General features: G+C 47.3%; 1 protein-coding gene across 1 annotated transcript in view; it reads right to left on the minus strand.

Moving 5' to 3' along the window:
* Positions 1–1712: 1712 nt before the first annotated feature.
* Positions 1713–25473, minus strand: part of LOC122544286 (segment polarity protein dishevelled homolog DVL-2) — a 53160-nt gene continuing 29399 nt past the window's right edge. Inside the window, exons 3-15 of the mRNA XM_043683366.2 lie at positions 21376–21497; positions 20417–20523; positions 19869–19998; positions 17115–17205; positions 16684–16753; positions 15383–15522; positions 13987–14063; positions 11200–11267; positions 10102–10236; positions 7641–7772; positions 6967–7143; positions 4897–5124; positions 1713–3015 (exon numbers count right to left, since the gene is read on the minus strand). Of these exons, the coding sequence (XP_043539301.1) occupies positions 2570–3015; positions 4897–5124; positions 6967–7143; positions 7641–7772; positions 10102–10236; positions 11200–11267; positions 13987–14063; positions 15383–15522; positions 16684–16753; positions 17115–17205; positions 19869–19998; positions 20417–20523; positions 21376–21497 (1923 nt within the window). The 3' untranslated portion in view covers positions 1713–2569. The remainder of the gene's footprint in view (positions 3016–4896; positions 5125–6966; positions 7144–7640; positions 7773–10101; positions 10237–11199; positions 11268–13986; positions 14064–15382; positions 15523–16683; positions 16754–17114; positions 17206–19868; positions 19999–20416; positions 20524–21375; positions 21498–25473) is intronic.

A 25473-nucleotide genomic window follows, 5' to 3' on the forward strand; every position in this document is an offset into this window, starting at 1 on the left:
AACCGAGGTTATTCTGTACACAGTGCCACCATTTGCTCCGGACCCAGTCACCAGTGGGAAGTGGCTCTGCGACACCCGGTCACAGCCCAATGTGACAAATCTGCAGCGTCCCTGCCTCAGAGACAGGGGGACACTGGCTGCAAGGCATGGAGAAGCAGTGATCGATGATACCACACAACACTGCCCATCACAGTCAGGCAAAATGCGTTACAAATCCCTTCAAAATCCTCCCTATCTCTGTAACACCCCAACCCCTACACCCCCTCCCTCCCTCTGTAACACCCTCCAGCCCCTACACTCCTCCCTCCCTCTGTAACCCTCTCCAGCCCCTACACCCCCTCCCTATCTCTGTAATTCCCTTCAAGCCCTATACCCACTCCATATGTCTGTACCCCCTTCAGCTCCTAAACCCGTATCACTGTAACCCCCTCGAGCACCTACACCCCCTCCCTATCTCTGTAATGCCCTTCAACTCCTACACCCCTCCCTATCTCTGTACCCCCTCCAGCACCTACACGCCTCACTCTCTCTGTAACCCCCTCCAGCCCCTACACCCCCTCCCTATCTCCGTACCCCCTCCAGCCCCTACACCCCCTCCCTATCTCCATACCCGCTCCAGGCCCTACACCCCCTCCAGCCCCAACACCCCTCCCTAAGTCTGTACCCCCTCCAGCCCCTACACCCCCTCTCTATCTCTGTAACCCCCTCCAGCCCCTAAACCTCCTCCCTATCTCCGTACCCCCTCCCTATCTCTGTAACCCCCTCCAGTCCCAACACCCTCTCCCTATCTCTGTAACCCCCTCCAGCCCCTCCCTATCTCTGTAACCCCCTCCAGTCCCTACACCCCCTCCCTATCTCGGTAACCCCCTCCAGTCCCAACACCCTCTCCCTATCTCTGTAACCCCCTCCAGCCCCTCCCTATCTCTGTAACCCCCTCCAGCCCCTACACCCCCTCCCTATAACCTCCCCGGAGCCTAAAATCTGTAACTCTGCCCTTTTGTCCAATTCCCTAAACTGTGTTCTAACACCATCACCTCGTCTGGTCCCAATCAGCTGCCCATCTCTGAAGAATTCTCCAGTCCCCTCCAACCCGACTGTTTCTGTATTGTCCTCCAGCTCCTGTCAGCTCGCCCTGACTCCATAACCTCTTCCAGTTCCTGCAATCGCCTCTTCTCAACCCTTCACTCTTCCTTACCTCTTCAACCTCCAAACCAGACGCCTCTCCCTGTCTCTAACCTCCCCATCTCTGTGTAACTGCCTCCATTCTGACAACCCGCCCTATTCTGTAATCTCCTCCAGCCCCTAAAATCCATCGTCTCTGAGCTGCTCTAATTCCTACCTATTGCGAATCCCTTGGTTCCCATCGCTCCACCATTGGTGGCCGTGTCTTCAGCTGCCTGGAATAAAAACTGATTCCCTCCCTAAACTCTCCCATCTTCTCTCCCTCCTCCTTTATGACCTACCTCTTTGAGTGAGCTTCTAGTCACCTGTCCTATTATCTCAGGCAGCTCAGTATCAGGCTCTTTTTGATATTGCTCCCGTGGGGCAACTCAGGAAGGTTTAAGTACAAATACTGCAATTCCTTGCTGGTGAAACTTCAGAAAGAAGCCAGGCCGAGCTCAAAGTGCTCCTTACTTTCAATCATATTGAGACAGTGGCTGCAAAACAGGATGGAAAAAGGCAGTGAGACACAATCGGCTTTACTGCAAAGATTCATAAGACTGTAAAGTTTATTTATGTTTTGTAAAAACTCCAAAAATCGTTGCAATACTGAGCTAACAACTGGATTACCAACGGACGTTCCTTCTGAAAACACTCCAACAAGGTAACCGGGTTACCTTTATTCTACAATTTTTAAAAGAAAACACAAGCCCAGGCTTTGCACTTGGTCCCTGAAATGACACTGCACGGCAATGGAAGGCTGACCGCCAGAACGGCCCTCAACCAAGTACTCCGCAAGGTCGTGATATCGAAACGTCAGGCCCCGGGCAGCTTGTAGGCAGTGGCCACGCAGTTGCTCAAATTGTTACTGTATTTTTTTTTTTGGAGTTTGCAGGTACAAACCCATCAGGGACGTAGTGATTACAGTGGAGGATAATACTCCGTCCTGGTATATAATATATATATAAAAAAAAACAAGAAATAAAAGACTAGAATTGCACTTGTTAATTGGTACTTCAATTAAATTATACTAAAAAAAACGCAGTTCGTTTTGAAATACTTGTCTCGGTTTCGGCTCCAGTGACGGCTGCCTTGTGTTGTCGAGGGTCAGCGGCTGCTTGTGTAGCCAGCCCTCCTTGATTAGTGTTTCAGGATCGTGGGTGTGAAAAGTGACGTTATTTACAATGTCAGCACCAGATTCTTCACCCCCCCCCCCCCCCGCCACTTCTTTGAGACTGATGCGGCGACATAGAAGGGAAGAGAGAAAATGTGTGAGAGAGAGAGAAGATGAGAGAGAGAGAGATGTGTGTGAGAGAGAGAGAGAAGATGTGAGAGAGAGATGTGTGTGTGTGAGAGAGAGAGAGAGAGAAAGAGAATGAACTGGAGAAGTGTCGCTCCGCCGCCTGAGTCACATGACGTCCACGAAGAACTCGCTGGGATTTCCCATGGCCATGTGAAAGGACTGACGGCTGGCAGTGAGCTCAGGGGGCACGGAGGCCAAGTCGCGGACTGGGGGCGCTCCGGGGGGTACGGCAGCAGATGACGGTGGTGGCGGCTGGGGCACCATCATCACCATCAGGGGGTTGTACTGCAGCGGGACCCCTGGCGGCCCGTAGGGGTGGACAGAATGGTGGGAGCGCACGCTGCCCATGACCGAGTGGTGGTGGCTGCGGTGGCTATGCTCACTGTTGGCAGCCGAGCGCTCACTCCCGGTGTGATCACGGCGCACGCTGCTCCGGGTGGAGTACTCCGACTCGCTGCCACTGCCCGACTTGGAGTCCACCGTTTTACTGTCTTTGTCTTTGCCCGTGCGCCTCTCACTCTCGCTGCGGTTGGACCCACTGCTCCGGCTTCCTGCAATGGAAGGAATCACAGCGCTCTAAGGAACAGTGACGATGTTACTGGACAAGGAATCATGCTCAATCCCACCACGGGGGGTTTACATTAATTCATGAAATAAATGAAATGATAGCTCGTGTGTGGAATGTACTTCCTGAGGAAGTAGTAGGTGCGGGTACGGTAACATCATTTAAGAGACATTTGGATAAGGACATGAATAGGAAAGGTTTGGAGGTACACAGGTCAGGAGCAGGCAGGTGGGACTAGTTTAGTTTGGGATTATGGTAGGAATGGACTGGTTGGACCGAAGGGTCTGTTTTTGTGCTATATAACTCTATGGCATCCAAGCTTTCACTCATCAGGACACATACAAGAATGCCAAATTTCAAAAGGATCAACAATTTACACTGCAGGAGATTGGTTGGCAAGTACACTCTGATTGGTTAACATCTTGCCATGGAGCACGCATCCCTGAACTAGTACCCCATAAGCCTTTGTTGAACTGAAAAACAGGCACATTGCCTGTTCACATTCCTTCCTCCCGACAGAGAGCAGGTCACTCCATATGAATTTAGGTCCCTTCTGGTTGGAGACACAGATGTTTGATTAACAAAGTAGTCAGGAATTATTGGGGGGGTGGGGGGGAGGAGACAGACAGGAAAGTCAACTCAAGGCCACAGTCCTAGCAGCCAAATAGCAGAGCAGGATCAAAGGGTCAAATGGCCTCCTCCCAATGTGGGTACACAGCCTTGAATAAGTTATCGATGGGCCACACCATCACTGTCCTTACCTGGTCAGGCTTACACGTGACTCTAGACCCACAGCAATGTGGTTGTTCCTTAACCACCCTCTGAAATGGACAAGCAAGCCACTCATCACAGGGACAACTGTGATTCATGTAAATGACTTGGATGAAAATGTATGGGTGGGTTAGTAAGCTTGTAGCTGACACAAAAAAAGGTGGAGTTGGGGTTGGCAGAGAAGATTGTCAAAGGATATAGTGAGATCAGTTGCAAATATGCGTGGAGAAATGGCAGATGGAGTTTAATCTTGGTAAGTGTGAGGACTGCACTTTGGGAGATCAAATGTTAAGGAAAAGTATCCAGTTAAAGGCAGAACCCTGAACAGAAGGATCTGGGGGTTTAACTCCATAGCCCCCTGAAAGTGGCCACCCACATAGATAGTGGTAAAGGAGGCATATGGCGTACCTGCCTTTATTATCAGGGTTTTGTATACAAGAGTCAGGATGTCATCTTGCAGCTTTGTAAGACTTTGATTAGGCCACACGCAGTGTATTACGTTCAATTCTGGTCACCACATTACAGGAAGGATGTGGGGGCTTTGGAGAGGGTGCAGAAGAGGTTTACCAGGATGCTGCCTGGATTAGAGGGTATGAGCTATAAGGGGACACTAGAAAATCTCTGGTTGCTTTCTCTGGAGCAGCAGAGGCCGAGGGTAGACTTAACAGAGGTTTTAAAAATTATAGATAAATTTGACAGTCAGAATCTTTTTCTCAGAGGTCAAATGCCTAATATGAGAGGGGAAAAGTTCAAAGAAGATGTAAGGGGCAAGTTCTTTTTTTTTTTACATAGTGTGTGGTCGGAGTGTGGACTGAGCTGCCATGGATGGTTGTGTTGGCAGATGTGTTAGGAGCGTTAAACGGATTATTAGATAAGCACATGAATATGCAAGCACTGGAGGGACACAAACCAAGGGCAGAGAGAAGATATTAGTTTGATTTGGCGCCGTGTTCAGCACATGGTGACGGAAGGGCCCATACCTGCGCTGTCCTATTCTATGACACAAAGTGACTCTGTTTCAATGATCCAGCCAAAACCTCCCAACCCAGGCACAACATCGCAAACAGCCTCGGACTTGCACAAATCCCTCGCTCACCTTCACTGTGCTGGCTGCCAGCACTTCCTCCGCCCCCGTAGCTGTAGGTAGTTAGCTCGTGGTAACTGGGTGGCTGTGTGGAGTAGGGATGTGGAGGCGGGTAGGGATACTGGAAGGAATGCATTATCGGCCACGGGGTGGTGCCCGGGTGAGGGAGTGGGGTCAACGTGTCCTGGTCGGAGGCGCCACTTGAACCGTCATTGTCATTCAAGGAGAGATTGGCCAAATCTGCATTGGAAAGAAACATGAACGTTATGCACTTGCTTCCTGATAATTAACCGAGATGTCCCAAAGTAATCCTTGCATCCATAAACTGCAACGGTTTTATTGTTTCATGGACCAAGGGCAGGTGGAAGGGATTAGTTTAATTTGGCATGATTAGATTAGATTAGATTCCCTACAGTGTGGCAACAGACCCTTCGGCCCAACCAGTCCACACCGACCCTCCAAAGACTAACCCACGCAGACCCATTTCCCTCTGACTAGCACCTAACACTGGGTAATTTAGCCTGGCCAATTCACCTGACCTGCACAGCCTTGGACTGTGGAAGGAAACCGGAGCACCCGGAGGGAACCCACGCAGACACGGGGAGAATGTGCAAACTCCACACAGACAGTCTCCCGAGGCTGGAATCGAACCTGGGACCCTGGTGCTGTGAGGCAGCTGTGCTAACCACAGAGCCATCGTGCGACCCTACCCAACATAATGATGTTCAGCACAACATGGTGAGCCAAAGGGCCCATTCCTGTGTTGCACTGTTCTATGAACCAGTTCACCATGCAAGAATATAACCAAATGCTGGAGACCCGAAACAGAAACTGCTGGAGTAACTCAGCAGGCCTGGCAGCATCTGTGGAGAGAAAGCAGAATTAACATTGCAAGTCTGGTGACTTTTTGTCAGAGTTCTGACGGAAGTGTTCGCTCTGCCTCCTCTCCACAAATGTTGCCGAGATTCATCAGCAGTTTCTGTTTTGGTTTCACAATGCAACAAGTCCAGGTGAATCAGCAACACGGGGAAAACAACCATCACATCAAGGCTGGGGAGCAACCATTCCTTTCTCATGTTAGCCTCAAGCTCACCTCCTGAACGCTCCACCCCTCCAGAAACACCCAACAGCTTCCAACCTGCTGTGACATCCTCCCTCCCTCCCTCCTTCATCGTCACCTACACACAAAATCAGGCCAACACCCCCGCCCCCCCACCCGCAGAATTCCCGCGGTTCTCAGTCACATACTTCTAACTCTGACTTTTTCAGACCTGAAGAAGGGCTTATGCCCGAAACGTCAATTCTCCTGCTCCTTGGATGCTGCCTGACCTGCTGCGCTTTTCCAGCAACACATTTTCAGCTCTGATCTCCAGCATCTGCAGTCCTCACTTTCTCGACAATTTAGCATGGCCAATTCACCCTAACGTGCACATCCCTGGACACTATGGGACAATTTCCCATGGCCAATTCACCCTAACGTGCACATCCCTGGACACTATGGGACAATTTCCCATGGCCAATCCACCCTAACCTGCACATCCCTGGGCACTATGGGACAATTTCCCATGGCCAATCCACCCTAACCTGCACATCTTTGTGACTGTGGGAGGAAACTGGAGCACCGGGAGGAAACCCATGCAGACACGGGCGGGGAACGTGCAAACTCCACACAGTCGTCTGAGGGTAGAATTGAACTCAGGTCCCTGGTGCTGTGAGGCAGCAGTGCTAACCACTGAGTCACCGCACTGCCCTCAACAGCGCAAATTGTTTCCATTGATCCAATCAAACCCTTTAATTGTCCTGACTGCTTAAATGAGGTGACTGCTTAATCACCTAACTGCATGGGAAACAAACATAATCTGTGAAACCCTGTCTTTGTAAGTGAACTGTTTGAGCCCAAGTAAGTCTGACAGGCACCCACTCCAAGGCCACTACCAGCCGGAACAAATTCCCCATGTGCCCAAGGAGCAGGAAAGCTGCAGTCCATTATTGGGTAAAGACTTTGCTGAGATGAGCTCCTTGAAATCTTGTTGTCCAAGGTCAGACGGAGGGGATCAGCTCCGTGCACACACACACACTCACAGTTTTCACAACCACTGAAATCCCCAAAGATGTAGTAACACTGCTCGGAAAAGGTGATCTTGTTGACTGTGTGACGGATGAAGCCAGCCTTCAGCAGGTTACTCGCGTACTTCCTCGCCTCCCTGCGATCCTGGAAGCCCTCGATGTGGTGGTACAGCCAGTCCACAACGTCGGAGCCTGCGCGTCAGAAACACAAGATTCAGTCCCATCGCTTCGACAATAACGAGGCTGTGGGCACAGCAAAACAAGAAAGATGGATGGTCTTGGTTCGGGCGTCTCCAAGAGACGGAGAGGACTAAAGCACATTGGTCAACGCACAGAGTCACACAGTGAGCAACCCTCCTTAACCTGTTGAAGAGTGACTCTATATAGTTGCACAATGATTAATGCGTATACTTCAGAATAAATTGTGGCCATGTACAGATAACAAGCAGCCTTAACTCTGGGCTAGTACATTTGTAGCTACACAGCAAAATAACCTCACTCCTCGACAAGCAGGAACCTCATGTAGTTGGACTGTGAATGACCTGTATGCCACTGAAATGTTACGGTTACATGTTCATTCATTTTCACACCCTGATGAATAAAAAGGTGCTCCGTATCTATTTGCAGTGAACACCACTGCTGTGCTTATCGGTGTTGGATGATAAAAGACTGACCAAGAAATAACCCACCTAAGAATGCATTGGGGATTGTAATCTTCAACCACATCCTGTCTCGAACCTCAAGGCCAGACTCTGGGGAAGCCATCGCCTTAGCAACAGACATCATATCCGTGTGGATGGACAGGTTAAAGTCGTCAAAACCTGGAGAAAGATTTTGCAAATTTGTTACAGCACAAGAATCGCCACAGATCCAAACAGAGACCAACACTAACACAATTTTGTTCTGTCCATTTATTCATCCTGAGGTTTATAAAACGACTGGCAGGCGCTGGTAACTGCTCATGAACTGGAGATGGGGTTAAGCTCACTCCTGTTACCACACTGAATGATCAAGGTCAGGAGCTGAACATTTGGAGGTGTGAACCTTTATTCCAGCCTACCGCTCTGCCAGCCGTGGCTCAGCAGCTAGTCTAGTCCCTCAGCCCTCAGAAAGTCCTTGATTCAAATCCCACACCGAGGATGACCCCCCCAGCTCAGTCCCAGGGAGTGCTGCACTGTCAGAAGTGCCTGGGTTAAAATAAGACCTCAAATCAAGGCCCACCTGCTCTGCCTGGTACGTTTTGAAGTGTTATTTTGAAATTGAACCAGGCTGCTCTCCCCAGCATCTTTGGGACAATATTTGACAAAATCAGACACACATTATATCTGGTTACGATCGCACTGCGGTTTGCGGGATCTCCCTGTGCCCAAAGTGGCTGCTGTGTTTCCTATATAACAATAACGACCACCAAAGTGACTTCATAAACGCTTCAGTCGCCTTTGGTCCAGTGGTCACCAAAGACACTTTAAAAACAACTTCTAAAAAACTTAGTTCTGTCCACCGCGTCCCAAAATACTTAATCAACTTGTGGCCATCATCCTGGTGGACTGGGTAGGGACAAAGTCACTTCATGGAACACTGATTCCCTGAACTGATGTCGGGATCAATAGTTTGTAATCAAGTTAATCAATCCTGTGTGACAGAACCAGCAGTCTAATACATAAATGAAAAATTCAGACAATACTCCGAGCACTGCTGGCTACGCGTATGGAAATGAGGAGGAGGATTTTTTGAGGAGAAACCTTTTCTGTTGAGTTCAGGAATGCTGATCCCTTATTGACAGGTTTATTATATGGGAACCAGCGTGAGAAAGCTTGTGACTTCTCTGTAACAGCAGCAGTGTTTTAGCTGCTTAGAATCTGAGAAACGAGAGCATGAAAGCAAGTCTTTTAGCCCATCGAATCCACACCAATCCTCTGAACAGCAACCCACCCAAACCCATCCTATCCCTGTAACCCTGCATTTCTCATGGCTAATCCACCTAGCCGACACATCTCTGGACACTATGGGACAATTTAGCATGAGCCTAGAGTGTGGTGCTGGAAAAGCACAACAGGTCAGGCAGCATCCGAGGGGCAGGAGAATCAACTTTTCAGGCAAGAGCCCTTCATCAGGAATGAAGGGCTCCTGCCAGAAACATCGATTCTCCTACTCCTCGGAAGCTGCCTGACCTGCTGTGCTTTTCCAGTACCACACTCTCGACTCTGACCTGCAGTCCTCACTTTCTCCTAGACAATTTCCCATGGCCAATCCACCCTAACCTGAACACCTCTGGACTGTGGTGGGGGTGGGGGTGTGGGTGGGGAGAGAACCAAAGCACCTGGACGAAACCCGCGCAGACACGGACAGATTGTGCAAACTCCACACAGACAGTCGCCAGAGGTTACAATCATACCCGGCTCCCTGGTGCTGTTTGGCAGCAGCTCTAACCACTGAGCCACTGTGCTGCCCTTAAATACTGGTCATTTGACAGTCTGTGAACACGCAGACCTAGTTCACTCAACATTTATTTACAGCACAGTAAAGATTCACCGGATTTGTCCAGAGGATAATCGTACTGCCTTATGATGAGAGGCTGAGTAAACTGCAATGATGCTCTAGGAGTTTAGGAAAATGAGGGGTGATTCATTGTAACACTCAAGGTTGTGAAAGGGTTACACAGGGTAGACAGTGAGAGATTGTTTCTCGGGCAGGGGGTGGGAGGCAGACTTTCAGGATAATTGGCCAATCTTCTGGGACTGAATCTTTTGAATTCTCTACCCCAGAGGTTTGTGGATCCTCAATTGTTGAATATATTTACAGCTATTATCGACAGACTTTTGGGAACCAAAATGGGGAGCGGTCAGGAGAGTGGAGCTGAATCTCAAGATCAGGCACAAATGCATTGAAAGGAAGAGCAGGTTCAAGGGGTTTGAACAGTCAACTCCTGCTTGTTCACTGGGCCTGACTACGCATAGTACGATCCAACATAGCGGCACGAGACATTCCACAGGGGCTAAGGCATGTAGTAAGCAATAATGCCACCATTTATTAGCAAGTTTCACAGGCGCTATATGCCAGTGACCCAAGACAGACATGAACCCAATTGCTACGTTCAGAGTTCAAGCCTCCTGTCCGATATAGCGGAACCACTGGGAAGGATTCACTTACGTTCAGTTTCGGTAATTGAGCTGCTCGAGGTGATGGTGCTCATGGATGAACTAGCACCATAAGCTGGATATGCACCAGTTAACGCAACAGAGTGAGACACCCAGGCAGCAGGATCAATAGGTCGGATTGGCTCATCTACAGAAAGAGGAACAAAGAATCGCATCAGTGTGCGCAAAAGGACAACAAGAAAATAGAAGCTAGGATACAAATTGGATCATACTGGTCACTCAGATCAAGGTGTGACAAAATGGCAACACATTTCAATTCTTGAGCCATTAAATTCCTGTCTTTTTCTTTTCCTTCAAATTGTTCTCAAAGGCACTAGTTTGGCAGTGGTCCAAGTGGTCACTTTTCCATCTGGACCCGCTTGGGACAATTGATTCAAACATTGGCATACCCTGCTTTGTCCTCAATAGTCCCAGGCTCTGTCCTCAGCATAATTCTCCACTTTCACTTCCCAGGACAGTCATCACCTCGAATCAGGATAGCAGGAGGCCAATCAGCCCAATTAACCGTGCTGTCCCTGTCCGAGAATAGTGTGATGGGAGACAGTGTAGACGGAGCTTTACTCTGTATCTAACCCTATGCTGTCCCTCCCTGGGAGGGTTTGATGGGGGACAGTGTAGAGGGAGTTTTACTCTGTATCTAACCCTGTGCTGTCCCTGTCCTGGGAGGGTTTGATGGGGACTCTGCAGAGGGAGTTTTATTCTGTATCTAACCCCATGCTGCTCCTGTCCTGGAACAGTGTGATGGGGGACTCTGTAGAGGGAGCTTTACTCTGTACCTAACCCTGTGCTGTCCCTGTTCTGGGAATGGTTGACAGGGACAGTGTGGAGGGAGCTTCACTCTGTATCTAACCCTGTGCTGTCCCTGTCCTGGGAGTCTTTGGTGGGGACAGTGCAGAGGGAGCTTTACGCTGTATTTAACCTGGCGCTGTCCCTGTCTTGGGAGTATTTGATGAGGGACTGTAAACAGTCACCAAAATCTTTCAACTTGAAGCATTAGAAAACCTCATCTCATCAGACGTCAATAAACATCAATCTCAGTAGCACAGCACACACTGCTATATGTGCGGCGAAATATTATGTCAACACTTACTTCTGGGCAAAGTGAAGTAGCCCTGAGGTGATGGGTCCCAGCATTTGGCAACTGTTAAAATGATTGGCCTTAAAGAGAGGAAAACAAGCAGATTAAAGTCAAGTAAGTAGCTTTGAAAGGAGGGACAATATATCATAAAGCACCTGGGGTTGGGACAGGAATAGCAACGCTCCTGCACTCATCACACTCCTTCAACAAGATTCACCTTCAGCACATTCAAAACCAGAGTAAACATTGAAGCCAACACAACAAAACCAGAAGGGATTTTTTTTCTCAATTCAGTGCGTTACTTACAGATAATGTTGTAAGCCACAAGTGGCACTCAGTTCTGAGGTTGCTACTGGCAGTTTCCTCAGGTATTACACAGACCTGCAGAGAACAACCAGGCCATAATCCCATCTACTCCATGCCAAAGTTTCTGCTCCACATGAGCCTCCCGCTTCCATCTCACCCTATCAGTGTATCCTTCCACTCTTTTCTCTGCACCAGTGTCTATCCAGCTTACCCCTCCCTGAAACATATCAATTCCATTTACCTCAAGTTCCTCATTCTCACCATTCTCCAGTCTCTTAAACGCCCTAATGGATATACTTATATGGACGGTCCCTGGTTCAAGCCTTGCCCGATCCCCCAACATACCCAGATTCCTGAGTGTCTTCCAATCCTAACAGAATTTCAAAAGCTTGCAGCAAGTCTCCTGCAACTAAAACCAAAAGAAGGAGTACAGAACTGGAATAGCGCTGGAAAGAGCAACATGTTGTCAATGCTTTTTATCTCATACCCATCAGAAATCCAAATTTCAGACAGTTACAACCATTTACACCACAGGAGGGAAGGATACTTGTTGCAAGAGGCATTGGCCATGGAGAACTATCCAAGCTCCGACAGTATTGAAAAGGACAAAAAATTGAACATATTTCTCTTGTTTGCAGAGAAGGGTCCCTGTATCAAAACTCCCAAGCTGGAGTTTGCACACTCTTTCTTTTAATTATATTAGGGGTGGCATGGTGGTTAGCACTGCTGCCTTACAGCACCAGGAACCTGGGTTCAATTCCCACCTCGGGTGACTGGCTGTGTGGAGTTTGCACATTCTCCCCGTGTCTGCGTGGGTTTCCTCCGGGTGCTCCGGTTTCCTCCCACAGTCCAAAGATGTGCAGGTTAGGGTGGATTGGCCATGGGAAACTGCCCATAGTGATAGGTGCATTAGTCAGGGGTAAATATGGGGAATGGGTCTGGGTGGGTTACTCTTCAGACAGTGTGGACTTGTTGGGCCGAAGGGCCTGTTTCCATACTGTAGGGAATCTAATCTAATCATACACCACTGCTCTCGCTGATTACTCACCCTTTCCACGTTGCGCTGACCCTGGGTGAGAGACGGTGTTCAGTTTAACAACAAGCAGGCAAGGCCATTCAACCCCTCAAGCATCCAGCACCATTTAATGACATGGCAGCTGCTTTGCATTTTAACTCCATCCACCCACTTTTCATCCATTTAATACCGTATATACGTGTGCATAGGTCAATCTCATGGATAAGCCAACCCCTGATTTCTGTCCAAACAAATCTTGTATTTTCCATATACCTCGTGTGTAAGTCGACCCCACTATATTGCATTATTCCTCTTACAAAGGAAACTGCATATTCCCATGAATCCATTTAAACAAAATCGCATTCATTCACTTATACCGGTTACTCTCCTCATTGGTTTGTTTACTATATTGCTTCTCTATTCATTCATTACCCTACTTAGCCCACTCGGTTTACTACAGCATGTTTTGATTCATTCATTCAGACCGGCACTAAGTCTATCTGTTCTTATCACATCTTGTTCACTGTACATCCAAACATTAATATAGTTAAAACGTTAATCATTTTAATTGTGCCATTATATCTGAATAAAAGTGAGATATATTTGCTACATACCGGCATATCTTTAATTCTTTGACCAATTTGTTTATGTTGTTGAGATTCATAATATATGAGAGTAAATGGGAGGGAAACGGAAGGATTCGGTGGGGAAGTTCAAGACACCTACACGCTCAGAATAAATGTTTCATTTTAGGTGTGCCATTATACCAGGCCATGATGATGTGGAACAATGTGATTTTGCAGGATTACAATGAATCTTTAACATGTTAAATTCTCATAGTGGTCTCTTGCTTTTATCCAGTAATTACCTTTACTGTAATTCATTGTATTTTTCTTCTCTACCTGGGACTAGTTGAGCGATCAAATCGACTTTGGCTAATAATACAGTATTTCGAACTGCAGCATGAATTTCAGCTCCTCAAAACTTATGCCCATGTATTATCGACCCTCTAAACTGAACCTCTAAAAATAGTCTTAAAAATTCAGCCTACACACGAGTATATACAGTACTCAAACTCATCAACGTCTTTGCTTTCAAATTTCCAACTGACTTTCAGTGTCATCAGCTTTCTTGTGGTCGAGCTCCAAAAGTCCACTCCCTGTTGTTTGAAGGAGTGCTTCCTGATATCAGTACTGCACTGCCTTTACCTTTAGATGATGTTCAACACTTGCTCCCCCAGGAGAAACAGTTTCCCTCTATTTGCCCTAGCAGGCCTTGAATCCTTTCAGGCATCCCTTAATCTTCAACACAACAGAATACAAGCTGGGATAGCCCTTTTGGCCTCTCTACCATCTGGGATATCCACAGTGCACCTTCTGCAAGGCAAGCAAGCAATAATCATCACGGTCTGTATCTGAAGATGTGGCCAACTCAGGACAAGAGATGTGTTGCCAGCATTAGACGGCATTCCCACTTACCCGGGCTTGTGAACTATCTCTCTCAAAACCCGCACAGCATCGTCATTGCTCATGTTCTCAAAGTTGATGTCGTTCACCTGAAGGGGACAGAAGTAGGTGGGAGTGAGTGATGCAGAAGACACGAGTGAAAATAACCACGCTACAGCCGCCATAAAGGTCACACACCTGTCGCAACCAGGTACTGACTCTTCACTACAATACCCTGACTTTCAACAGCACTGACATGGCTGAATCCTCCACTGCCAATGTAAGGAATACAACTGGCCAATCAAGCAAACACTGACAATACAGAAACACGTGGGAAGCTGAAAACTCTGCAGTGAGTTACACACTCCCCAACTTTCTAAAGAAGGTCCACCATTCACAAGACACAGTGTGATGGAATCCTGCCCACTTGCCTGGATGGTACAGCTGTGATAACGCTCGAGAAGCTCAACACCATCTAGTACAAAGTATGACTAGCACCCCATCCACCAGCACCTTCAACATTCATCTCCATCACTGCTGACAGTCACAGCAGTGTCTGCTGAGAGATTCATAGCAGTGGCATTCCAAGGCTCTTCAGGTGGCACCTTCCATAGCTGTGAGCTCTAACACCTAGACATACAAGGGCAGAGGATGCATGGGAACACTACCCTTTCAAGTCATAAGTTTCAAGTCAGGACGACGTATCGCTGCTTCTCCTCTATCACTCGGTCAAAATCTCGGAACTCCTTTCCAGAAAGCTGCACGACAGACTGCAACAATTCGTTCACATTCATTCCCACCTTCTCAATCCAGTTAAGGATGGGTGACAAAGTGCTGGACCCAGCCAACAACACCCATCATTGTCGGAAGGGACACAAGAACATTTAGTCTCAAATCGGAAAATTTGCTCAGTTGGTCAAGAGCACTATGTGAAAGTGACCTCTTTCTGATCTCCCATCTGGTGCGGTGCTGGTCGACTGCGCACGGACACTGTTTCCTGGCTAGTGGGAAAGGTGAAACAAAACAGCTCGCGCAGCTAATTGCTAATCCCGTGCTGGAAGATAAGGGACAACTACGAATGTTGACAGTGATCGGCTGGGAACAGCAGTCCCAATGCCGGTGAAACTCCACTCCAGTTAGATGTCAACAGCATTTAAGATTTGGAGATACCAGTGTTGGACTGGGGTGTACAAAATTAGAAATCACACAACACCAGGTTATAGTCCAACAGGTTTATTTGGAAGCACTAGCTGTCAGAGCACACTGCTCCTTCATCAGGTGATTGCGGAGAATCTAACAGCATTTAACTACATACTGCTATCCCTAGTCTCACATTTACTCCACCTCTGCAGACTCTGGAATGGCCACTTTGCCATTCCAGAGGAACTGAGTTTCAGTTTACAAGGTTTGAGGGGTTGTTTGTACTCACCTGTAACAGCATGTCACCAGGTTCGATCCTCCCGTCTGCAGCCACTGCTCCACCTTTCATTATTGATCCAATGTAGATCCCTCCGTCCCCTCGCTCATTACTCTGGCCAACAATACTGATACCCAGAAAGTTGTACTTCTCTAGAGTTGAAGAAAGCAGAATCTGTACTTTTACTTTTGATGGTGGATCGGATCAAACCAAATGAGGTTGCAACTGTTCCATTTACTTCTTTGTAGGATTTGGAGGTTTTTGTTTTTGGAGAGAAAGGAAAAGTCTGTATTTCTAGAACTCTGCTCCTGACCTCAGGATGTTATTCCACTGTAACTTTGCGAAGTGCAGTCACTGTTGCACTATGGGTAATGCAGCACTTGATTTGCACACAGACAGCTCCCACAAACAGCACTACCAGGTTGGGTGCTTCAGCTACTTGGTTGAGGGGCAAATATCGACCAGGACACCGGGTGAAATCTCCCGTACTTCCTTCAGCTAATAACAAAGGATGCCACACATCCGAGGGAGTCTTGGTTTGACACCATCCAACAAACTGCACCTTCAACAACACAGTATTCCCAGTGGGAATGCCAGCCTAGACTTTGCACACAAGTGCTGCCAGATCCTTGGCGAACAAACATCTCCCAACCTCCACACTGAAACCAAATGGCCCCACTCCCTCACTGAAATTTCTGTGTTTCAACTAGGAAGAGTCAACTCACACTGCAAAGGAACTTTGGCACCAAGCACATCTGGAACACTGTGTAGTTCTGGTGCCCCAGGTTTGTTTTTTTAGACGCAATACAATGAAGATTGACTAGATTGGTCCCTTGGACAAGAGACGTAGGCTGGTGCGCCCTGGAGTTTGGAATCAGAGGTGATCTCATTGAAGGTTCTGAGGCAGACGGTCAAGGTACATGCCGAGATCATAACACTGATTGGGGAATCTAAAAGCTGGGGCTGGTGTTGAGACACAGAGGGCAAGGGCACAGTCCAGGTATAAAGGGCTGACCATTTGGGACTGAGATTGGAAATAGTTTAAAGAGGCTGTGAATCTTTGCAATAATTCTCCCCAAAAGTGCTGCAGGGGGAGGTATTTAAGCTGGGATAGACATACTTCTGGTTTATCAGGGAATCGTGGGATCAGGGGTGAAGGTGGGCAAGCCTGGTTGAGAGCTTAGATCATCCATGATTGTACCGAATGGTGAAGCAGGTTCGATGGGCCGAATGGTCTACTCCTGCTCCTGCTTCCAGCTTTAGACACACCCTAGCAGCAGCTACAGCTTTCCAGATTGCGGTTACTCCCTTACCCATGTTCAACGTGACTGTGATGATGTTCAGGGACATTGTCGAATCAGTGACGCTGCTAAACGAGGAGGCCTGCGTGGGATTAGAAACAGAAAAGCGAAGTCAGACACAGACTGTTAAAGGTTTGCAAAGCTGAAAGGGAGAAAGGCAGACAGCTGTTAGCCTTTTTGGATAGCTCTCTCTCTGAGCAGGATGTTTCCAGAAGCACCCCTTCACACACAGCAATGGAATCAGATTTCAGGAGTTGGGGAACGAGCACAGGTAAAATCTCGGGATGTTAAAAGGGGCTGTTATGGACTGGGGGGAGGCAGCACAGGAGGAGGAGGAGGCTTGAAACCCTCTCCCTCGCTTATACTTAGCTTTGGTGATTCAGAACAAAAACAAAGACAAAAGCTGTGCATACAGGGGGCTCAGGGAGTGACTGTGCTCTTACACGTTCGAGTCGCGGGGGCCTCTGTTTCCGTCTGCGCCGGTGACGTTTCAGGATCCGCGAGTTGGTGCTCTGTTCAGTGGAGCTGCTGAATCTAGAGAGGGGAGTAAACAAACAGGTAAATCAAAACCGAACTAACCTGCCAAGATATCTCTCCACCAGGCGCTCTCACTCCCCACTGCCTCATGGAAGATCACAACAGTCAGAGAGAGGTCTCAGAGTCATAGAGACATACAGCATGGAAACAGACCCTTCAGTCCAACTCGCCCATGCTGACCACATATTCTAAACTAACCTAAGCCCATTTGCCAGCATTTGGTCCATATCCCTCAAAACCCTTCCTATTCATATACCCACCCTGATGTCTCTTAATGCTGTAATTGTACCAGCCTCCACCACTTCCCTCTGGCAGCTCATTCCATACACGCACCACCCTCTGTGTGAAAAGGTTACCCCTTAGGACCCTTTTAAATCTTTCCCCTCTCATCTTAAATCAATGCCCCTCTAGTTTTAGACTCCCCTATACTGGGGAGAAAACATTGGCTCGTGACCCTATCCATGCTCCTCATGATTTTGTAAACCTCTATAAGGTTACCCCTCAGCCTCCGACGCTCCAGGGAAAACAGCCCCAGCCTGTTCAGCCTCTCCCTGTAGCTCAAACTCTCCAACCCTGGCAACATCCTTGTACATGTTTTCTGAACCCTTTCAAGTTTCACAACATCCTTGCCATAACGGAGAAACCAGAATTGCACGTAGTATTCCAAACGCAGACTTCTTAGTCTTTCAGGAACAAAAACACAAGGACATAAGAAATTGGAGGAGGAGTTGGTGGTTGAACCTAGATCACCATTCAATCAGATCACATTCCGATTCCCCAACAGCCATGAACCACCCAGTCCTCAGCTCGCAGATTAGGTGGACTCAGCCAGGTTCACCAGGAGAGCAAGCAGAACGGGAGCCACTGAGAGAGAATATCAGGGCCGAGAACAAGGCCTGGATTAGAGGGTCTGAGCTGTTAGGAAAGGCTGGACAAACTAGGGTTGTTTTTTTTCCTGGAGCGGGAGAGGCGGAGGGGAGACCTGATATAAGTTCATAAAATGATGAGAGGCATACATAGGGTTGACGTTCAGAATCTTTCTCGCAGAGTTGAAAAGTCCAGTGCTAGAGGGCATGGTGAGGGGGAGAAAATTCAAAGGAGATGTGAGGCGGCAAGTTTTTTTTTAATTGAGAGTGGGGGGTGCCTGCAACAAGTGACGGAGGCAGATACATTCGGGGTGTTTAAGAGACTATTAGGTAAGCACATGAATTAGCAAGGAATGGAGGGATATGGACCATGGGTAAGCAGAAGAGATTAGTTTCATTTAGCATCATGTTTGGCACAACATCATGGGGCAAAAGGTCCATTCCACTGCCGTACTGTTCTGTGCTTTATAACAGAGGAAGAGATAAGGCAAGTGTAGCTTATTACAGTGATGCTCAGCAGACCTGCCAGACAGTGGCTCAGTGGTTAGCACTGTTGCCTCGCAGCGCCAGGGACCCGAGTTCGATTCCAGCCTCGGGTGACTGTCTGTGTGGAGTTTGCACATTCTCCCTCTGTCTGCGTGGGTTTCCTCCCACAGTCCAAAGATGTGCAGTTTAGGTGAATTGGTCATGCTAAATTGCCCATAGTGTTCGGTGCATTAGTAGGGAGTTGGTGAATGGGTCTGGGTGGGTTAGTCTTTGGAGGGTCGGTGTGGACTTGTCGGGCCGAAGGGCCTGTTTCCGCACTGTAGGGAATCTAATCTAATCTGTGGAGAGAAATCAGAGTTAACGTTTCCAGTCTGGCGACCCCTCCCCTTTCACTCTCCACAGATGCTGCCAGACCTGTTGAATTTTTCCAGTTCCAGAGCGTCTGTTTTAGTTTCTGATTTACAGCATCTGCAGTTCTTTCATTTTTTTTTAAACTGACAGTCAGCTTGAACTTTGACAGCCCCTAAACTGTAGGTAGATGGGAAAAGTTGAGAGAGCCAGAGAGCTTCATTCCTTTGCGATCCGGGAATGAGGAAGTTCAGGAGATGGTGATATGCGTAAACTTGGGTGAGGATGCAAAGCAGGACGGACGTGAAGATCAGGAAGTACAAGTGAGGAGAGGAAAGACAGGCAAGTCAGGGAGGCACAGCGATAATACCAGGGGACGGGTAACCCAGAAATCCAGTCTCATGAACTGAGGACTCGAGTTTCAATCCCACAATGACAGATGTTGAAATCGGAATTCAATTTAGAAAATAATAGTATAAGGAGCTAGTATAATAGTATAAAGAACTGACAGCATTACTGCCTCACAGCGCCAGGGACCTGGGTTCAATTTCCACCTCGGACAGCTGCCTGTGTGGAGTTTGCACATTCTCCCTTTGTCTGCATGGGTTTCCTCCAGGTGCTCCAGTTTTTTCCCACAGTCCAAAGATGTGCAGGTACGGTGAATTGACCATGCTAAATTGCCCGTAGTGTTAGGTGCATTAGTCAGGGATAAATGTAGGGGATTGGGTCTGGGTGGGTTACTCTTCGGAGGGTCGTTGTGGACTTGTTGGGCTGAAGGGCCTGTTTCCACAACATAGGGAATCTAATCTAATCTAATGGCAACCACTGCTGGTTTAAAAAAATAGCACTGTAATTGACTCTTGACTGTAACCAGGATGGGTAATAAATGCTAACCTAGCCCACACAATTTATTTTGTGAAGCAGAGGCAGGGAAACAGTTGCTGCATCCGTAAGCAGTACCTGCTGGCTGCATCATCCTCATCCGAGTCACAGAAGCTGGTAGTTTCTAGCTCGCTGCTCAGGAGTGTGGACGAGCTCTCGTAACCAGCAAGATGCCGCTCCATTTTTGGGTGTCCATTAACTCTGGGACCTGTGGGGAGCAGAACACGTCGCTGTAAAACCTCCACAACAACCACCTGCAAGCTTGCTCTGAACACACAGAGATCTTACTGCACACTTCGGAGATCAAGAGCACTGGGGGAGTGAGTGCTTTCCTCCTTTTCAAACTAAAAACAATAACCTAGGGGAAAATAACATACCCTAATGAACGGTGCAATTTATTCAATCACCACCCAACTGAGAGGGAGCCACTATAACTTTCCCAGACAGCTCTGACAACACTCGAGTGCAGAGCTGCACCAGACATTTTCAGAAACTTCAAAATTCTGAACCGCCGCTGCTCCAGATTTGGATGTTCGTGTGGACAACAGATTTCTGTCTGCCAACGCAGGTTACAGTCTGCTGTTAGATGCCCTCCTGTAAACCCTGTCCCAGGCCTTTACACACACCATGTTCCATACTCTCCCTCCGTCGCGGCTTCTCTCTCCGGGACAACACCACCGATTCCGTCTCGGTCTCGTTATCCAAATTCTCCCGACTCCCAGTCACGTTTGCACTGCAAGAAATTGAAGAAAGCATTCACACCGCTTCAGGGGGGAAAAAAAAAAATCACACAAGAACAAGAAATTGCAGCTAAAATAAATCAGAAAAAAACAACACAAACCTCAACACGTTAGGAATGATTGCCAAGAAGGGAATCAACTGAGTCACACATCATCATCTTACACACCCTTAGACTGTCAAAGACATACCAAATACTATCGATATGGTTTACATATTAATTAAAACTTATCAAAGCAAGGCACTTGAATAATTTTCCACAACTGACACGGAACATATTGAACACAATATTAACTGCACTCACATAGCCGACGCTTGCAAACCTCAGAGTAAAAAGACTAATGTTACTTATCACTCTGCGATTTGACAGCACTCACCTATTAATCCCGAGTATGCTAAGAATTACACTTTAAAATTTAAAGATCTACAGTTTTTAAGATTTCCTGTCTGGCCAGCAATGTGACTTTGTTAGAAACTAATAACATTTATTATAATCAGGAATGACTCGCTGCAGGAGGAAAGGAACATATCCAGGCATTGTAGCTTTCTGACTGAAACAAAAGCATTTAATTAAATCATGAAGCAAGAATTGAACAAGCAATAATTCCCTGCTGCGTTTTCCATAGCAATGACTTGACCAGAGTTAACTTGCCAACAATTGACCCGCTGATCACCTGCAGTTTAATTTGCTGTTCCCATCTGCCTGATGAAAGAACGATAAAAACTTTGACAGCGTGTCGCTTTATCGGCAACGTATATAAAGTTTAGTTCTCAGATTCCCGCATCCAATGTTGACGTTTGTATTCTGTCTCAGTGGCACTGTTAATAAATCGGCGAGTTTACTCACTGGAAAGAAGGAGGTCTCGAGTCTCCAATTCCACCTGTTCGTTCGATTGGAGGAGGTACATCTGGCATTGTGCTAACTGGGTGAGGTGCTGGTTCTGGCTGTGAGCCTTCAGCAGATACCAACTGTGAGAAACATAACAGCAACAAGGAGGTGGTGGCGTAAATGTCATTAATAATCCAGGCTAATGTTCTGGAGAGACGGGCGTAAATCCCATCATAGCAGGTGGTGACATTTGAATTCAATTTACAATATCTGGAATAACGTGATGGCAATCACGTCACCACTATCTGGCTGCCTATTATCTGCCGTCCTTACCTGGCCTGGTTACACATGACTCAAGAGTCAATCACATTGCTGTAGGACTAAAGTACAGTAAATGCTGGCCTGGCCAGTGATGAGTTGAGAGTGTGGTGCTGGAAAAGCACAGGTCAGGCAGCATCCGAGGAGCAGGAGAACCAATGTTTTCCTGATCAAGGGCTTATGCCCGAAATGTCAATTCTCCTGCTTCTCAGATGCTGTCTGACCTGCTGTGCTTTTCCAGCACCACACTCTTGACTCTGATCTCCAGCATCTGCAGTCCTCACTTTCTCCCTGCCAGTGATGATCCATAAACAAATTTTAAAAACTTCAAAACAACGATCAAGTGCAAGAATTCAGAAATCCATTCAAACTATTCAAGAATTAAGATCATTCAACATAGATTAAATTGTACAGGATATGTTTTCCCCTGCTTAACATGTGTTACATTTACTACTGGGAGGGGACCAGGGTGATCAGTAATTTTAAGGTGTGTTGTGTGCTCTCAGACAGTGGAACTGTCATTATTACCGGCTACACTGCTGGACCAGGGAAAGTCCAGCATCCTGTCCCACACCACCTTCACTTGTCTTGGGATATCAGGATTCAGCTTAGACTGTTTCTGTTGACCAAGTTACATGCATCAAGTTGGGTTCAGATGGGAGAGGTGCAGGAAGGCATAAACACAAGCCCATGCAGTGAGCTGTTCGGATCCTGAACACGCTGCCTAAGCATGTAGTGCAAGGTCAATTGAATATTGAAAGGGAATCTGAAAAGGAAGAATGCGAAAGGCTACAGAGCAGCACAGTGGCTCAGTGGTTAGCACTGCTGCCTCAGAGCACCAGGGTCCCAGGTTCGATTCCAATTTTGGGCGACTGTCTCAAAATTTGCACATTCTCCCTGTGTCTGCGTGCTCCGGTTTCCTTCCACAGTCCAAAGATGTACAGATCAAGCGAATTGGCCATGCTAAATTTCCCATTGTGATAGGTGCATTAGTCAGAGGGAAGTGGGTCTGGGTGGGTTCGTCTTTGGCGGGTCGGTGTGAAGTGGTTGGGCCGAAGGGCCTGTTTCCACACTGCAGGGAATCGAATCTAATCAAGAAGGCAGGGGAGTTGCATTAGACATATCAGACATTCGGACAATGCAGGCTGAATGACCTCCTGTGTGGGGACAGTTCTGAGAGTTTGTGACAGAGCAAGGTGGAAGAAAAAAATATTAAAATCGGAACAATGGAAAGGGGTCCTCACTAAAATTTACTGGTTAGAACATAGAACAGTACAGCACAGGAATGGGTCCTTCAGCATATGACATTGTGCCGAACATGACGCTAAATTAAACTAATTCCTTCTGCCTGCCCTTAATCCATATCTCTCCATTCCTTGTATGCTCATGCGCTTATCTACAAGTCCCTTAAGCACCCCTATCTTATCTGCCTCCACCACCAAACCTGGCAGCACGATCAAGACTCCTCGGACTCTGTGTGTTTAAACACGTGCCCCTCACATCTCCTCTGAACTTCCCCACCTTAAAGGCATGCCCCCTGGTATTAGCCATGGTCAGTGCACTCTCCCGCACTTGGAGGACACCCACTATCTGATTCACACTGACAGGGTTCCTACAGGTTACAGGTAGCAAGGATTTCCCCTCTGGCCCAAACTGGTTGCTCAGGAGTGAGCAGAGTATTGAACTGGAGACCTGGGGTGCTTCACTACCCTGCCTGATTGACTTGCACTTGGCTTTTCATCAGAAAAACATAAACAACACAAGGTGACTAATTCTTCTTGTGCGTGTTTTTTCTTTTGGGGGCAGGGAGAAGCATTTAGGATACCAATGGCTGTCAGTCTTTAGGAAGTGCTTGCCCCTTCCTGTTGGACTGTCGAGCAAATGGAGTTCAATAAACTAACTATGAGATGGGAAATGATCCCACAGCGAGGAGTGAACACAACATTCTGAAGGAACAGCTTCCTGTAATAACTCCACCGGTTTAATCCATCACAATAGATGGCAAGTCTAAAGCACTGCCTGAACTTTCGATTCTGCAACAGCAGCTTCCCATCAGAGAAATGATTGTTTCCTTAATTAGCATCCTAAAGGAAACAACATCCACAGGCACTCAGCCAGGACAACTAATAAAGGACCTTAGTGACTTAACCGTGCACAGACTGTCATGTGCCCTCCACTAATAACAGGCAGTCTGCCAAGACAGCTAATGAAGACAGTGTTTCGGTGCTACAAACCCACCAAAAGATGTATCTTATTAGATCTTGTTGCTAAGTCTGTCTTCCCCGGAAGGAATCTAGTTTCCACATTATCGGTGTCCTTTTCACCATCACAAACTCTCCACGTACCCATAGTGTTGGTGTAATCACAGAGTTCACAGGCTTTTGAGGAGCGTATGGTGTCTGTCCCCTCAGCCACAGCATTCTAGCGAGCTGCTGACAGCTTCCCCTCTGTCCCAACTCACTTAGCATTGTGTCAGCTCAGGCGCCATTTGAGATCACGACTGACAGCAAATTGAATACCCATCGTGCATCTCTCTCACACGTCCATGACACGAAGTTAAGTGCAAAATGAAGTGAGAAGAGGACAGGAGACTACAAAGGGATATAGACGGATTGAGAGAGTTGGCCAAACTGTGACAAATAGAGCATAATGATACAAAACTGTCCATTTGGCAGGAAGCATAAAAAAAGGCATATGATCTAAACGGTGATGGATTGCAGAGCTCTGAATGCAGAAAGATCTGAGTACCCCAGTACTTGCCTGGAATTCAGGTACAGCAAGTAATGATGAAAGCTAACAGAATGCTATTGTTTATTGTGAGGGGAATTGAAAGATGTAGGAAACTTAGGATTCAGTTGTACAGGATATTGTTGAGATTGCATTTGGAATACTGTGTACCAAATTTGGTCACCTTATTTAAGGAAGGCTGAAAAGTGTACTGGAGACTGAAGTTTACCAGTCTGATAACTGGAATGGATGGGTTGTGTGGTGTACAGATCGGACAGGTAAGGATTTGCATCTACTGTGGTCTGCTGGGTCAGAATTACTTGATTGAAACATATAAAGGTGGTGAGGGGTGCTGACAGGGTGAATGGGGAAAGGATGCTTATTAAGATGGGAGAATCTAGGACAAATGGTCACTTTTTAAGACCATTTTAGACAGAAGTAAAGAGAAGTTGTTTCCCTCAGAACATGGAGTCTTTGGAAGTTCTTGCCCTGAAAAGATGTTGGAAGCTAGATTCTTATTAAACAAGGGGGTAAAAGGGGGAAATGTGGACTTGAAGTTACAATCAGATCAGTTACGCTGGAGCAGACTCGAGGAGCCTGTTCCTGGTCCTAGTGTACATCCCTCCCTCCCTATAAATCACTGCCTTTGACAGCTGAGCCATTATGGAGATAAGGCAGAAACTACTGCAGAGTCATGAAACATACTGAACGGCCCAGGACTGAAGTTAATCAGCTGTCTTCTCAACTGTGTTCCATGACCAAGGAGTTAAGATTATTTTATCTGCGAGTTATTTTCACTGGTGAGATCAAATTCACTTCGCAAGCCGATTATACACTTAGCGTCTCTGGTGTCAGGTACAGCTTTCACACAAGTTTGTAATCTTTGAAAAGAGTGTCAATATGAAGCAGAAAGAAATTTACCTGGCCATCAGATCCTAACAAGCTAGTTTCTGGGTTAGTATTACTTGTTCTCAGAATGGACGACCATGAACAAGGTTGAAAGGGCAATTTGTAATCCCAAACACTACCCTCTTCGATCAGAGGGAAGGGAGCATGCCCTGTCCTTTCAGA

Source organism: Chiloscyllium plagiosum, unplaced genomic scaffold (genome assembly GCF_037043375.1).
Source record: "Chiloscyllium plagiosum isolate Xiang-an unplaced genomic scaffold, Cpla_swu_hap1 HiC_scaffold_44, whole genome shotgun sequence".
Lineage (NCBI taxonomy): Eukaryota > Metazoa > Chordata > Chondrichthyes > Orectolobiformes > Hemiscylliidae > Chiloscyllium > Chiloscyllium plagiosum.